The sequence below is a fragment of the Beta vulgaris genome, chromosome 7 (assembly GCF_026745355.1).
Source record: "Beta vulgaris subsp. vulgaris cultivar EL10 chromosome 7, EL10.2, whole genome shotgun sequence".
NCBI classification, from domain to species: Eukaryota; Viridiplantae; Streptophyta; class Magnoliopsida; order Caryophyllales; family Amaranthaceae; genus Beta; species Beta vulgaris.
The window spans coordinates 10,317,285-10,333,626 of record NC_079208.1 but is presented as its reverse complement, the minus strand read 5'-3'; the positions used below and the strand labels follow the sequence as shown (position 1 = coordinate 10,333,626).

The 16,342-nt window shown below is 34.6% G+C and overlaps 1 protein-coding gene across 1 annotated transcript; it reads right to left on the bottom strand.

The window, feature by feature from the left end:
• Positions 1-2,642: 2,642 nt before the first annotated feature.
• Positions 2,643-9,914, bottom strand: LOC104898659 (cell division cycle protein 48 homolog). The gene is made up of 9 exons (XM_010685764.4): positions 9,755-9,914; positions 9,450-9,615; positions 8,034-8,262; positions 5,317-6,083; positions 5,004-5,225; positions 4,851-4,922; positions 4,487-4,768; positions 3,897-4,256; positions 2,643-3,155 (listed from the first exon to the last, which is right to left on the bottom strand). The coding sequence occupies exons 1-9, from the start codon at positions 9,778-9,780 to the stop codon at positions 2,868-2,870; spliced, it is 2,412 nt and encodes an 803-aa protein (XP_010684066.1). The 5' UTR covers positions 9,781-9,914; the 3' UTR covers positions 2,643-2,867.
• Between the last annotated feature and the right edge of the window lie 6,428 nt (positions 9,915-16,342).

The window sequence follows — 16,342 nt, the reverse complement described above, 5'->3', positions numbered from 1 at the left end:
TATGAAGTACTGTACTCAATTCAAAAATCAACTAAAAAATTATAATATTGGAAATCATAAATAAATTCAGTAAAATTTCTATTTTGTTCATAGAATTTAACTTTCAAAAGTAAAAAAAAAAAAAAACAAAAAGAATGGTGAGAGACTTAAGTGACAGAAACTAAACCAATTAAATTTTGCAACTAAAAACAATTATATTTCGTATGTCTAATGTTCAAATTTCGACTTTTATGCGGAAGAAAATCGAGTTTCTGTCTCGAAAAAAAATTCAAGCACGCATCACGTGCAAAAAATTCTAGTATATATATATGGGAGCAAGTAATCCATAAAATTATGGGAGTTTACAAAAAGAGATGAAAATTAAAAGTGAGGGAAGAACAGATGGGGGAAATTTGTTTATTGCACAAAGTGTTTGGCCTCAGTAATGTAGGATGGATGGAAATTGTTGGTGGTTATTTGAAATTTTTTGGGTGATAGAAGGTGGTTATTTAAACAAAAGTTAATATAAGGTGGTTATTTAGAAGTAGGTTTTATAAGGTTGTTATTGTTCAAAAATCCTTGTGGCATGTGGGAGTTTACAAGTTCATGGACTTTTGGTTAGAACTGTTTGACAAGCGAGTTGGTCACCACTCACGAGCTGATATGTGATCGACTTGACTTGTTAAGAAAATTGAGTCGAGCTATTTCTTATCGAGTTTGAAATTTTCTAACTCGATTCAATTCGTTAAGGTTTCGAGTTCTTTCAAAAAGTTCTCATATAAAAATGAGGAGCATGATACTTATTTCATGACGGGGGAAGTAAATTAAAGTGCTTTTTATAATACTGATTTCTTCACATCAAACTGGATATATAAAGCTGATATTTTAAGCGAATCTAACAAGATCTTACTTTTTTAAAAAAAAGTAATATTAATTCATTGATTCAAAGTCATACGACATCTACAATAGAAGTCAAAACTAAACAAATACATATCAAAATGAAATAAATACACATCTAATATGATAAAACCACGATCGTTGAGTAGATTTAACACTTCTGAAAACCCTTGTCTTTCACATCGCTGTCTGATGCAGCCTTCTGCAAGGGGGTCTATCGATCTTTTGTAGTTTTGAAGTTGAACCGGATTCAATTCAAGTGAATGTAAACGAAGTCTTGACAACTGTTGCAATTCCGCACAAATTTCGATCAACAAATCAACATCTTGAATCACACAAAAACCCAAAAATAAATTCGCTAAACTCTCACATGGAGAGAGATAAAACCCAATATATAGGTAGACATAACCCAATATATGGGTAGAAAAACTCTCCATTAGAGAGAGACTGAGATTTATTGGAAACATAAACATAAAAAAACTAGTAATAAACGAGAAAAGGGGCTTACCACCGCCCAAAAGGGGGTGGTAGGCTGGTAGCCCCTAGGTTGAATATTAGGGTTTTGTGGAAGAAGAGTAACAAGATCTTACTTAGTTATGTATATTTTCTTACAAATAAATAACCAATGACATACACACTAAATGAGATAAATAGTGTCAAAAGTTAATATGAAACGAGAAAAAAAGGGGGGAAAGTAATTAATTTTATTGGTCAAAACTGATTTTTCTTGTTAAAAATTTATTGAATGAACCTATACCTTTTTTTTTTTTTTTGATCCATATGAGCCACGAAGGCGGACCTATACCTTTATTTAGGTTTTGTTGCAACATCAGACTACATTCGTATGGAAATATATCTTTTTACTTAATGAAATAGCCGATTATGTATGGTAACACAAAAGGAGGGAAATTTTGTAAGAAAGTGCCAGACCTAAACCACCTTGTGCCTTAGTGCCTAGGTGGACCTTTTCATACTAGGATACTCGTAAGTCGTATGTATGTGGAACAGTGGAAGACCCTTTTTATTCTCTCTTGTTTAGGTATTTGTAGGAGTGACAAGTCAGGTTCAAATCGATCTGACTTCTATCTTGAGTAAATTACCTCCAATCCAGAACGGACTTGTGTTTAGTTTAGGTAAAAAACATAATCCAAACTCAACCTAGCGGATTTCGAGTAAACCAACCCATTGTGACCTTATTTATATATTATAATTGCAATAATTATACATTAGCCTTATATCCACACATCCGTTTGTTAATTTCAAAACTTGTTATTTTATTATATACTTAAAATAGGAAAGATTAATGGTAAATTCTAACTTTAAATTAAATCAAATTTCGATGCCATAAATTACACCTCCTTCATTTTAAAAAATAGACTTGGCCTAATACAAGTTCACAATTAGAAAATAAATTATATAAGTTATAAAAGTCGAATTATTTTAAGTTGATCGAACCTAAACATAATTTATAAATCAAGTTTTTTGAGTTATTTTCGAGTTCAAAAAATCAACCTAAATATAACCCGTTGAGATTTTAAGTTCACAAGATCAACCTTTTTTTTTATTTCAGGTCAAAAATCTCGACTCAAACCCAACAATTTCGATTTAGGTCCAAATTGGGTTACCAAGTTCGGTCAGCTTTTATCAACCCTAGGTACCTGATATGTTAGCAAAGTAACTTGTCTTCGTAATTTCCTATTCCTGCAATTAGTCCGGGGGGTAAGGTAAAAACAGATGAGAAAGAAAACAAGAAGAACAACATGAGAGGATCACCAACTTGTCATCTATATATCAACAAGTCTATGAATAACAGTAACAGCTCCCGGCAACATTAATCAAGAAGCAGGATGAATTCTAGAAGCAAGGGGGGGGGGGGGGGGAACTTTTTAACTAACGAGAAATAAGTTATCACAGGAAGTAAAAGCAGTATGGATATCCTCTTAACAAAAAGTATATTGGTCGGATGAGATACAATGACAGCCAAACGCAGCCTAGTTATAGAGGTCGTCTTCGTCAGCTCCACCAGCAGAGGCAGTGAATGCATCAGTACCAGTTGTCCCAGAAGTGGTAGTAGCAAAACGGAACTCCGAGCCAAACCCTCTAGACTGCTGCAAGGTCTGAGCAAATGCCTGATATTTACGAATATCAGCATCACTGACACTCCTCCGGGCATATTTCATTGATTCCTCAAAATGGGCAGCTGTAATTTCAGCAACTTCATCCACATCCTCTTCCATGGCCTCGGGGTTCTCCCTTCCCCTTCTCTCTCTTTCAATGTCCTGTAAATTATTAAGACAGTTAAATTGATTTATTTTCAAAATAATATCATGAATGCATTTATCTAAAGAACCCAAAAATGTATAATTATCAATAGAGTGAACTAAGGGGGCGTCTGGTTCAAATAGAGGAATGGAAAGGGAATTGAATGGAATCAAGTAGAAGGGTGTGGTTCAACAATGGAAAGGAATCACTTGTAAGGGAATAGAAAGGATTTTGTTACTACTACTCTAATTTGGAGGGTGACATTTTGGGGGTTTGGGTTAAGCTCAAGTAAGGGTAACGGTTAACCGACCGCCCAAACCAAACAAGGAGTACTGGATTCAGATTATTGAATCCGTTTCCAGGCCCTAAAAACACTCAACCAAACAAGGCCTAAATAGACTCACTAGTCCCTCTTACACACCTCTATTTGCATAGTTGCATACATTCAGACTTCAAAAATGCCATCTCACCACCAGATGTCCCTACATTCTGTTTCTACTAAATCTCTTGCCAATAATCCAAATTTGGGACTTAGTTTGAGCACAACCCATTAATTGACCACACAAAATCCTATTCCCGCCAATCTCATGGCAAATCAAACGACCATAAATTTAAGTGTTACACGAGGCATCAAAATGCTAAAAGGCACACCGATGAATAAGAATATTTGCAATAAAAGCCCAAATTTCCAACTTAAAATTGTAGGTATGCAGAAGATGGACTATCAAAAATCACTCTACCAAAGCAAAGATACTTGCCTTCTCAATATTTTCTCTAATGGCATATTTGCAAGCCCGCTGACATATTTCTGTAATATCTGCTCCACTGAAGCCCTGTGTGTACTTGGCAAGTGCTCTAATATCAACATCTTTGGCAATAGGAGACTTTCTCAAGGCAGCCTTAAATATGGAAAAGCGGGATTCCTCATCTGGAAGAGGAATATAGATTAGTTGATCAAGACGACCAGGTCTCAGAAGAGCTGGATCAATAATATCAGGTCTATTTGTGGCTCCAATGATGAAAACAGTCTTTTTGGCCGACATCCCATCCATTTCGGTCAAAAGTTGGTTCAAAACCCTGTCAGCAGCGCCACCTGCATCACCGGAACTGCTTCCCCTCTGCATAAAACACAAACACAGACCACAGTTCCATCAAACATCAAATTGTTGTAATACTTTCAAAAGGGAGTGCAAGTCAGTCAACTATATATTTAGAACTCAAACCTGTCTTAAATGCCAAGAATCAGAAACTTCTATTATTATCAGATTTTACACACAAAAAAGGTGACATATCCCATCAATGCGAAACATGGGAAAAATAACATAAGCTCAGCCAGACAGGTGCGTACCTGAGTTGCTATTGAATCAAGCTCATCAAAGAACAGAACACATGGAGCTGACTGGCGGGCCTTGTCAAAAATCTCTCGAACATTAGCCTCACTCTCTCCAAACCACATAGTTAGCAATTCAGGTCCTTTCACGCTGATGAAGTTAGCCTGACACTCATTAGCAATAGCCTTCGCCAGCAATGTCTTTCCACATCCAGGAGGCCCATAGAAAAGAACTCCCTTGGAAGGAGACATCCCAAATTTCTCGAACTTTTCAGGATGCTCAACAGGATATTGAACAGTCTACAATAAAGAAATATAAAGTGTTCAGTCTACAAAATAAGATAAAAGACAAACAGGGCTACTACGGGCAAAATGGAAGCACCTCTTGTAGCTCCCTTTTAACGTTTTCAAGGCCACCAATGTCTGCCCAAGTGACATTTGGAACTTCCACAACCTGACATACCAAAACCAGTCATGATCAATTACAACGACAATAAAAAAAGAAATTCTAATTAAATCATATGCATAAACCAACCGTTTCACGCAGAGCAGATGGGTTACTCTGCCCAAGAGCAGTCTGGAAGTGTTCATTTGTAACAGCCATGGAATTAAGGATCTCAGCATCAATAGTCTCGTCTTCCAGATCAATTACATCCATCTTCTCTCTGATACATTGAAGTGCAGCTTCAGTACATAAGGCAGCTAGGTCGGCACCAACATAGCCATGCGTGTCCTTGCAAATTCTTTCCAAATCAACCTGTTTGATGAAGAGAAACTCAATTAAAAAAATTATTAAAACAATGAGATTATTAAGATCACTTTCCAGAGGGGATTAGAAAGATCTATACCTCATCAGAAAGCTTCATATTTTTAGTGTGAATGCGGAGAATCTCAAGTCGCCCAACTTCATCTGGAACACCAATATCTATTTCCCTGTCAAATCGACCAAACCTTCTCAGTGCAGGGTCAATGCTGTTTGGACGATTAGTGGCACCCATAACAATGACATGTGCACGTGATTTAAGCCCATCCATAAGAGTCAAGAGCTGGGAAACAATACGCCTCTCAACCTCTCCATTGGTTTTCTCTCGCTTGGGTGCAATTGAATCAATCTCATCGATAAAGATGATGGACGGAGCATTCTTCTCAGCTTCCTCAAAAGCTTTCCTGAGATTGCTCTCACTTTCCCCAGCCAATTTTGACATGATCTCTGGCCCATTAATACAGAAGAAAAATGCACCAGTTTCATTCGCCACAGCTCGGGCTATCAAAGTCTTTCCTGACCCTGGTGGTCCATATAGCAAGATACCCTTAGGTGGCTTGACACCAATAGATTTGAACAACTGCGGGTGTCTCAGTGGCAATTCTACTAGCTCCCTAATCTGGGCCATCTGTTTCCTAACGCCACCTACGTCATCATAGCCTACCTCATCTAGTCTATTCTCCTCTTCTCGTTTAATTGGCTCACCCTCACAATAAATCTCAGTATCCGGGGCAACCACACAATATTCAGGAGGATCAGTCTCGATAACCTTAAATTCAACACTTCTCATCCCCCCTCTCACAAGAAACAGGTCTCCCTTCCTCACTGGGCGGTAGGCTTCCTGAAAATATGCTGAAAAGCAGACACAAAAAAGTTTTAGAAGCTCAGTTCACAGGAAGCTGTTACATACAGTCAAACCAAGAATGTTCCATTAAGTAAAGGTTGTTAGATAAAAGGAATTTCAACTTGCCGTTTCATGATAAGCCATTCCATAACATGCACATTAAAATCATACAGCTCTTCTTAAGACCATTATGCTACAGCAGCATCATCAGCTAACGTCTGTTATTAAACTGGGAATTTACGTAGTCCAGTTTTTTTTCACTTAATGTTTCAGGCCTTTTCATATATTGCTAAGTTGTTGATGCTTTAAAGTGTAATTACTCGAAGAGAGAAAGTTGCGCTAAATAACAGGGGACATAGTTCATATTCTAGTTAAAACCTCTTGATTCAGCATCTAGGGACCTGTTGTGCCTTGGGCCTTGTAAAATTAAGGTACAAGTCAGGGTATTTTCAAGTGTGCTTAGTGACAATCAGTGGCGGATCTTGACCAACTATTTCACACGGGCTGAGTCGATAAATTAAAAGTTTACTGTAAAATTTTAAATGATGAACACATACACTAAAACAAGCACACCAAAATTCAGATATACTATTATGAATGACCAGAAAGAGCTTGTAGCTAATGTAATCAATCTAAATCTCAATGCTTCAATTTTTAAGCAAGCTGCTCCATTTATTTGTTTGACCATTATGAAATCTTCAAGAAATGAGTACATTTTAAGAAATTGAAGGAATAGTTCATTAGCAACTAAATTAATTACCAAATTGCTCTCTCAAGTCACAACCAAAAAAAGAGATAAACTTATACTTTATAAATGTTAAGATTGATTTGAGAAAAAAAAAAAGGTACTATTATAGTTTTTAAAAAAAGTAGGTTTTTTTTATAAAGAAGAAGAATAGAATATAATAACGATTAACGGAAAAGATTTTTAGGCATATGAATATCAGCCAAAGATATTGGGGAAAAAAGAAGAAAAAAGAAAAGCATTTAAAACGAAGAAAAACAAAAATAGCCCCGATTGTATTAATGCAAGTTCCGAACTTGGTATCTTAGCTGTCTACTTTCTCTTTGGGCCTTGCTTCGCTGCCACTAAACTTAGTTTTGTGTACTAAACTGCAGTTCACTAATTTCATCTTACAGGGTCATGGGGGGGCCAAGCCCCCACCCTCCCCTTCTATAATCCGCCACTGGTGACAATTGAGAAGCATCAAGTCATCAACAAACAAAGCTGTAAGCTAAAGGACCTATGATGAGAGAAATATATGAACTCAAAGCATTGATCAATGCTAAAACTTTGCAACTCTCTTGGACCGTAAGCATATTGTAACAAAAATTGCATATTACTTGCACTAATAAAGGAAGAAATTGCTCAAAGCAACATTATACAAAAGAATTAACAAAACTAAGCTGCAGCTGAACTAGCCAGCTAGCTCAGCTTGCATTGAACCCAACTACAAATTGGTGCAAAATCACGCCACGAAGAAGCTCGACATTTAGCACTATACAGAACTACATTAGAGTTTTAAATTGAAGGACCATCCCTGAATCATCACAAAGACTTCCCCAACGATTCAAAGTTATCTTCTGTATGCATAAACTATACTCAATCCTGTGGGTAATCAAGAACAGCAAAAGGCCCAGGTCTACCCAGTTCAGAAAATAATTACTTCCTCTGTTTATTTGTTTATTTTTTACTTGCAACATTTAGACTTTTGGACTACTCATGCACTTACTTTGACCGAAAATTTGCAAATGATATACAATACAAATTTTAGCATGTAGGGTGTTGTTGGATTTATCCCAATACATATTTACAAGATTTCAACTTTTTATAATTTTCACAAATATATAATTAAAGATATTAATGGTCAAAGTTACAATTTATGATAAAAACTTTAAAACACAAGTTAGCTTCAGTAAATTGAGATATCCAAATGTTATGGGAAGTGGAAACTCACGTTTCAGGTATGCATCAAACAGATTTCCAGTGACGCCCTCAATGGTGTCATCAATAGGAAGAATATGGACACGCTTCCCATATTTCACATCAGGACATTGGTGTACAGAAACCACATCACCTAGTCGCACCCTCAAATTAGATCTCACAACCTTGTTCATCCTAATCTTTGGTTCTTCACATGTCTCGTCAGCAAGGGCAATGCAGATTGTGTCTTTCCTTTTCTTACCCTAGAGATTGTCACCGAAACAGAAAACAAAAGTCAAAACTCCATTTGTGTTTCGTTTCTCTTGCAGAAAACATGAACAGAGATTGCAATAGTAACCAATTCAGAGTTCTCGGAAAACTTGTATCAGTTTAGAAAATTATGGAACACTCAATAACTCAAACATCCATATAAGGAGACGATCTGCATAAAACTGAGCACATCTGTGCCATACAAAAAATAATTAAAATGTTAAGAATCCAGAGTTTTTCCTTCTTTATCAAACTGCCGAAAGAGGCCATCTGAAATTCTTAGAGGATTTACATAATCAGAAAAATCTACTGATCCGTCATTTTGTTTGTTACAAAATTTAGGTGAGCATAGTCATAATTGTTTTTAGAAACTTCAAGCATCCATGGCCAAAATAACTGATTGCATAAACTGTCATCACTCAAGTCTCCATTGAAACAAAACAAACTTATATACAAAATAGCCTCAACCATAATTTCATTTAAGTAGTGACCTAATTTGCACATAATAACAGTCCCTGTAAGAAACCGATGGACAAATCTTAGAGCTCTATCAAACGAAACTGAACCCATAAAAATTATCCAACATCTGAACCTACAAAAGTCCCCAAGTCCAACTACGCAAACTTTACCTTTCCTTTACATAGGTATGTAGCAAAATCTTCCACTTTGCACTTAACTTACAGCGATGTTTGGTCAAAACTCATCACAAAAAAGTCTCACTCTGCTATGAGCGACTAATTGGTAGTCTTCGTATAAACGACAGTTTTTCAGCAGAAATTCCATAAACCCTTCAATTAGAGAGCAAACAACCGAGCAGCCAAAACCACATATACTCGTACATAGACCTAAACCTTACAATATCCTCCTCGGTAATCAAATTACAATCAAAATGCCACCAATTAACAACAAAATAAACCTCACATAGTAAACAACTTGAAAACCCACAATTCCAGAAACCCTAAGTAACTAAAAACATCAAAGTAGATCGCCTAACCATACAAAACAACAGAAATCATACAAAATTAGGTTTATTCTACAATCGTGTTTCCACGACATCTACGTCGTGGTTCTAAAATTCCACACAGTACCCTCAAACTTACGATCTCTAAAATACACAGATGAAAACCCTAAAAAAATGATTAAGAATATAAAGAAAGAAGAACCAATATAAAAATTAAACCTTGACTAGAACTGTATCGCCGCGAAAGAGCTGAAGCTTTTCCATGGTATCAGGGTGCATAGAAACAACTGAATTATCATCATTCACGGCTTCATCAACAACCAATCGATTCGGAGATTTCTTGCGCTCCAAAATCGCGGTGCTATAATCTCTTTTTGGACCCTTGCTGTGAAAATTTCATAACAAGATTCAGTAAATTGCATCAAAAAAAATCAAAGATTCAAGAATTTGATTGAAACAAAAATAGATTCAGTTGAGTGTGAAATTGAGAAGAAATAAGAGAAGTTTGAAGAAGAAAAACTTACTCAGAGGATTCAGGTTGATCAGCCATAGTTTGTAGTTTGTAGTTTGTTGGATGAGTGCAGAAAAGAGGAGAAGTTTAGCAGAGCGGTGATATGAGGGAAGACAGAGGTCGTATTATTTATAAGGGTTGCACTTTGGTGGGGCCGTGGGGGTAAGAGTAAGATGAGTAGGTACGGCTTCCTTTCTTGTGTAGAAAGAAACAAAGAATTCGAGTGTTTGATTTGTGTTTATATTTTATAGCTTTTACCATCTATAGTGAAATACTTTGAGGATGAGGGAGTGGTAGGGTGGTAAGCCCTTTCATCTTCTACTGATAGATTGTGGATTTGATTTTTTAGAGAAGGTTTGGGGATTTTGGGGTTAGTTGTATTAGATGCTTTGGGAGAGGTTACTTTTCTCAGAAATTGATACGAGTCACAAAAGGGTGAATAATATTGTTCTTAAGGTAATTGCCTCATTTCACGCCTAATTATCTCATTTCCTACAAGTCTCGCACAACTAATCTTCACCAACTTAAAAATTATGTCGACAACTGCTCTCTTCTCTCTCTAAAGTTTTTCCCCAACCCTAACCTTAAAACACAACCCCCAACGCCTACCTTTTTAGGCCCGACGGTGGCTGACCTATCAACCTCGTCGTCGCCTTTTAGTTTTAGGGTCAGTTTTAAGGTCTCCCCTCCCCCCTCCCGTGTTTCGATTTTTGAGTTGTTTGTTTTATGTTTCCTTGTCGCCTAAGTAATCAGTGTGTGCTTCACTGTCGCCTGGAAGCCAGTACCGGGGCCGAGTGGAAGAAAGTGGCGACACATGACAGGAAGTGAAGCATATGTTGTTTTGTGCGGCGGAGATAGTAGTCGATTCAGGTTGTCTTTGTTTGTTTTTAGTCTTTCTTCAATAAGTCTCATCTTTGTGATGGCTTTTGTGTGTGTTAGTACCCCCTCTTTGGTGGTTTTGTTAGTTTTAGTTTTGGGTGTGTCCGTTGTGTCTAATTCTAGGGATGCTGTTCTCGGGAACCAGTCATGTATTCTCAATCTGAAGACTATACCAAAATGGATCTCTAATGAGATGGATGTATTAAAGACATCTAATTACGGGATATCAGAGCAGTTCTTCAGTGGAGCTAATATGTCTCGGGTTTATAATATTTGTAGTGTTTCCCATTATTTTTCCTTTTTTTCCGATTCCTTGTTGCCTTGTTTTCCTGTCTTGCTCTACCAGGATTTCCTCCCTTCCTCACATTTCCTTTCCCTCAGTCTGCCCTTTATCTCCCATCTTCCATTATTATCTTCTCTTTTTCTCACTCCTCTCCTCTCCTATTCCCTTTCTCTTTCTTTCACTTCTTCTCAATTCCGCAATCTGTCTCTCTCATTTTAGTAATTTGTCTTATAACACTAGAATAAAGATGGAAAACATATGATTCTTATATCGTGTTTCAGGGTTCGATTTTATCACAATTGGCTTTGGATTCGTTTAGCATTTTGAAGCTATTGCAATGAGGGCTGGTTTGGCTTTGAATTTGTGGCTTTAAATTTGTTCAAGGTTTTGTGTTTTTGTTTCAATCTTCCGCAAATATACTGTTTCTCTTTGCTGCTGCTTCTTCTGTTGTTTTCTGCAATTTCATTTTCAGGCACCCTCTTGATCAACTAGTTTCATATTTTGATGAGTCTTTTAATGATTGCTTTATTGTTTTTTGTTAAATATAAGATAAAAGAAGCCACAGCAACAGAAGCCAACTAATTAAGCAGCCAGCTAGACAAATTAGTTAGAGTTTGTTATTTTTGTTATGTAGTTAGTTGCTTTCTCTCTCTAGTTGCTCTCTCTCTCTCTCTCTTTATCTTTCTCTTTCTCTTTCCCTCTCTTCTACTGTATATAAACTCCCATAATTAGTTCATTTGTATTCATTCAAATACATAGACCTCAAGTTGTAAAATTCTTTTCGAGAGAGATTCTTCAATAGAGAAAATCTTTGGGAGCTTGAATTGAATTTAGCTTCTGCATAGATTGATTGCATATTCTTTGATATTATAACATGGTATCAGAGCACCAGATTTAGATTCTGGAAATTGTCTGACTCAATCTTCTTCCAATCAGAATTTGTGAAGGTATTTTCTTCACATTCTTTCATAAATTTCGCTGTAAATTGATGTTGTGTTTTTCTGTGCAATTGTAAGCCATAATCAGTTCTTCGATTACTTTATTTGATTCTTGTTCGAAATTCTAAGTAGAATATGCTGATTTGTGTTGCGGTTCAACGATTATTCATCATAGTTCACCATTTTCTGATCATCTTGATCAAGAAACTCAAGAAATTCTTCTCATTCTTCAATTGATATCTTTGATTCTTATTCTTCAATTGATTTCTTCTTGCATTCCTTAATAGTGTGAAAATGGCATCTTCTACTGAAGAAATCGCTGAAAATATACAAAATCCTGCTTCTCCTTATTAATTCACCCATCAGACAATCCTGGAATGAAATTAATATCACTTCTTCAATGGAAGTTGTTATAGTGATCAGAAACGTTCTATGTTGATTAGCTTATCAGCAAAGAATAAAATAGGTTTTGTGAATGGATCTATACCTAAACATGCACCTGATAATAGTTATGTGCTTAATGCTTGGGAAAGATGCAACAAAATGTCGATATCTTGGTTGCTTGGAGTGCTAGATCAGAACATAGCTCGAAGTGTACTGTATTTCAGTACTACACATGAGATTTGGACCAATCTTGAAGAAAGATATGGCCAATCCTCAGGCACACAACTATTTTCTTTAAAAACAGTCTCTTAATGACATCAAACAAGGAGAGGATAATATTTCTGGTTATTACACTAAACTAAAAATACTTTGGGATCAACTTGATTCAATTGATCATATACCTCTTTGTGAATGTAAGAGTTGCACATGTTTGATTACAAATAAATTATTAAACTCTCAACAAGATATGAGGCTTGTTGAGTTTCTAATGAAGCTTAATGAAGGCTATGAGGTCATAAGAGAAGCATGTTGATGATGTCACCTCTTCCTACACTTTCCTAAGCCTATAGACTTCTAATGCAGGAGGAAAGGCACAAGTAGTTGTCTCATAGTCATTCTGGTTCAGAAGATAATATGGCATTCATTGCTAAAAGGAGATTTAATGATTATGGAGACAAAAACAAGGGTTATAATAAATCTGGTTATAATAATTCTTCTTTTAGACAGAATTATGGAAATGACTCCAAAACTGACACAAGAAGATGGAATAGCAATTTGTTAATAATGAACCTACATCTTCCATATGTGGTGAAAAGCAAAAATGAAAAAAAAATATGAAATAAGTGCTCTTCCATTTTCTTCCCTGGCAAATTGAGAAACAACATAGTTAGTAAAGGTATGCTCGATATGTTTTTCCATGGTAATATTTGGCTATTAAGAGGTTTGATTTTACAGCAGTTGTAATTTGTAATCCTATTAGAACGTATTATAATAATTTCACTTCGATTTCTCTGTAACTCATTCTTAATCAAATGTGTTTGATTACCTTTCATTGCAGATTTCAGTAGAACCCGTCATTGACGTCCCTTCTACAGAGGAAAAGGGGGCGGGGGTGGCTGCTAATGCTTTGAAAATGCATGAATACGTAAGATTCTCAACTCTTTTTCTAATGTATGTATTTAGTAACTAAAGGGATGTCATTTCTCTTATACTTATCATTGTTAACTCTTTTTATTTTCGAGCTTAATTATGTGTATAATGCATAATAAATTTCTCATATACTTGACACTTTTAATGTTTAACTAATGAGTCGACATAACTATCTTGCGCCTTACCAGTTTAAACATAACATCAAGAACGGTTTACAAATATATCAGCTGCGAAACCAACAACGTGTACATGGTTGTAGCTTTACTACGGTTTCTAGGCAATTGGAATATCAGTTAAGGATGATAATTGTACAGATGCTGATAACAATATTAAGTGGACCGCTTATCTTACAGATGCTGATAACAAATATTAAGAACTACTATACATATGTTATGGAACTTTATAAGCATGATAAGTTTGAAGAAGCATTAAAAGTAATTCATGATGCTATGAATTTAATTGGCGAAGCAAGAAATGTTGTAAATATGATGCGACATTTTATCTACAAGTATAGAGCAGTCTCTCGGGATCAATAGAGCATTATCGATCACAGGTTATAAGATGATGTATCATGAGTTCGGGAAGTTGGATAGCTTGAGTTGACTTTATACTTTTGTAGTTGATGTTGGAGCATTTATAGTTAAATGTGTTCGTGAGTTATATATATGATGTTTATTATACTTGGTGTTGTGGAGTATAAGTATAATAAGAATTAAGAGTATTTAAAGTGTTTTTTGGTGTGAAACGACACCTTGTTTGGGACATTTCCTCTACTATCTCCTATGCTATAAATAAGGAGATGTCATATGTATTATGAGAAGATGAGAAATCATTTCCGTGGTACTTGCTTAGAGAATGAAATTCTCTTGTGTTTTCTCTAAATAAAATCAAACTACAAACTCTTATTGGGATTGTTTCTTGTTAACAACCAAGATTAAATGTTTCTTCTTCGTATCTCATAAGTATTACCGTGATACATTGTTGTTCCTAGTGGGTCGGTACATGACTTATAGGAAAGCGTATAAGTATGTGCATGGAAGATCTTTTATCCGATTACTCACTATTATATCCATACACATTTCTAATAGTTGACTTTTACTTTAAAGTTGACTTTTGACTTATTGCTGGTTTGACTTTCGGAGTTGACTTTTGGTTGACTAAGTTTTACTTTCAAAGTTATTTATTATTATTATTTCCACTGCAAAATTTTGAGTAAGTCGATAAGTTACAACATGGGCGATAATGCTTTGATAATTCTCTAAGTTTTATATTAAAATGGTATTTTGGAAAATAGAGAATTATCAGGGTGTTACAAAATCGATCCAAACCCTGGACCAGACCGATTGGACCGATAAAAACAAAAAGTGTTAAAAAAAATATTAGTTTTTCCCGACCTCATATATGGTATTGAGTGCACCCAGGTCCAGAGTTGCTGGTGTTATAGCTATACTAGCCTTCATATGCACGCGATGCGTGCATTAATTTCAAAATTTGTTATTCTATTAGATACTCCATTCGTACTTTATTTATGATTAAACTTTAATGTGAAAAATTCAACAGTTAGATGAATTTAGATATATTAATTCGCTAATGTAAAAAAATAAAAAGGTTGTAAGTGATTGTTAACATTAATTTTTTGTGAATGAATATTGAACAGAAAGAACAAAAATAATGAGTTGGTTTAACTGAATTAGGGCCTGTTCTCCCCAGCTTATTTTCAGTTCAGTTCAGTTCAGTTCAGCTCTAATAAGTTCAGTTCAGCTCCAATCAGTTCAGTTCAGCTCCAATCAGTTCAGTTCAGTTCAGATCAGTTCAGTTCAGTTCAGCTCCATTCTTTTATAACCATTTTGTTAAATACTATTATTATGTTGGTATAATTTATTTTACTAATTACTCTTATTATTATTATTATTATTATTATTATTATCATTATCATTATTATTATTATTATCATTATTATTATGATTATTATTATGATTGTTTAAATATATATCATTACTATTAAGTATTATTATTATTATTATTGTTGTTGTTTCTATATATTATTTGTTTATTATAGCTTTACTCGTTATTATTACTATTATGATTAGGAAGAACATGGTTTAGGTCAAATCACAAATAAACCCACTTTTTTTAGCCATAAACCAATCAAATCGCGTCAAGACGGTTTATGATGTAATTTTCGCGGTCCAACCCAATCATTATTTTTATTACTAAACATTTTTATATTATTAAATCTAATTATTAAAATAGTAATATTAATTTACTTCTCAAACATTATTGTTATTATATATCATCATCAAGTATTAATATATTCATACAAATAATATAAAATAATTATTATTAATTATCATTATTATCATTAATTATTATTATTATTATTATTATTATTAATTTATGATTATTAATATTATTTATTTATAACTATCATTTAAAAATATCTAAAATACTATTATTATTATTATTCATTATTATTACTTATCATTATAATTATTATTTAATATTCATATTATTATTATTTACAATATTATTTATATATTTATTACATTCAGTGTAATTCAATTTAATTTAATTCAATTCAATTCAGTTCAATTCAGTTCAGTTCAGTTCAGTTCAGCTCCAATAAGTTCAGTTCAGTTCAGCTCTAATAAGTTCAGTTCAGTTCAGTTCAGCTGTTTTATGCCGAAGAGAACAGACCCTTAAAGAGTATCAAATGTAGTGAATGTTCGGACTTTTCATGTGCACGTTATGTATGCCATCTTTTTTTATAAGGTATAAATATTTTGTCCATTTAATATTTGATTGAAGTATTTGATGCATATACCATTTTAAACTTGTTTTAAATGGCAAGTTGGAATGAGAATTTTTAAATGATTTGCTTTTGTAATTTTTTCATTCCATTAATTAGATCATTAAGGGTATTTTAGTCACTTCAAAAGAGGACACCACACCTCCTCCCTTGGCTTAT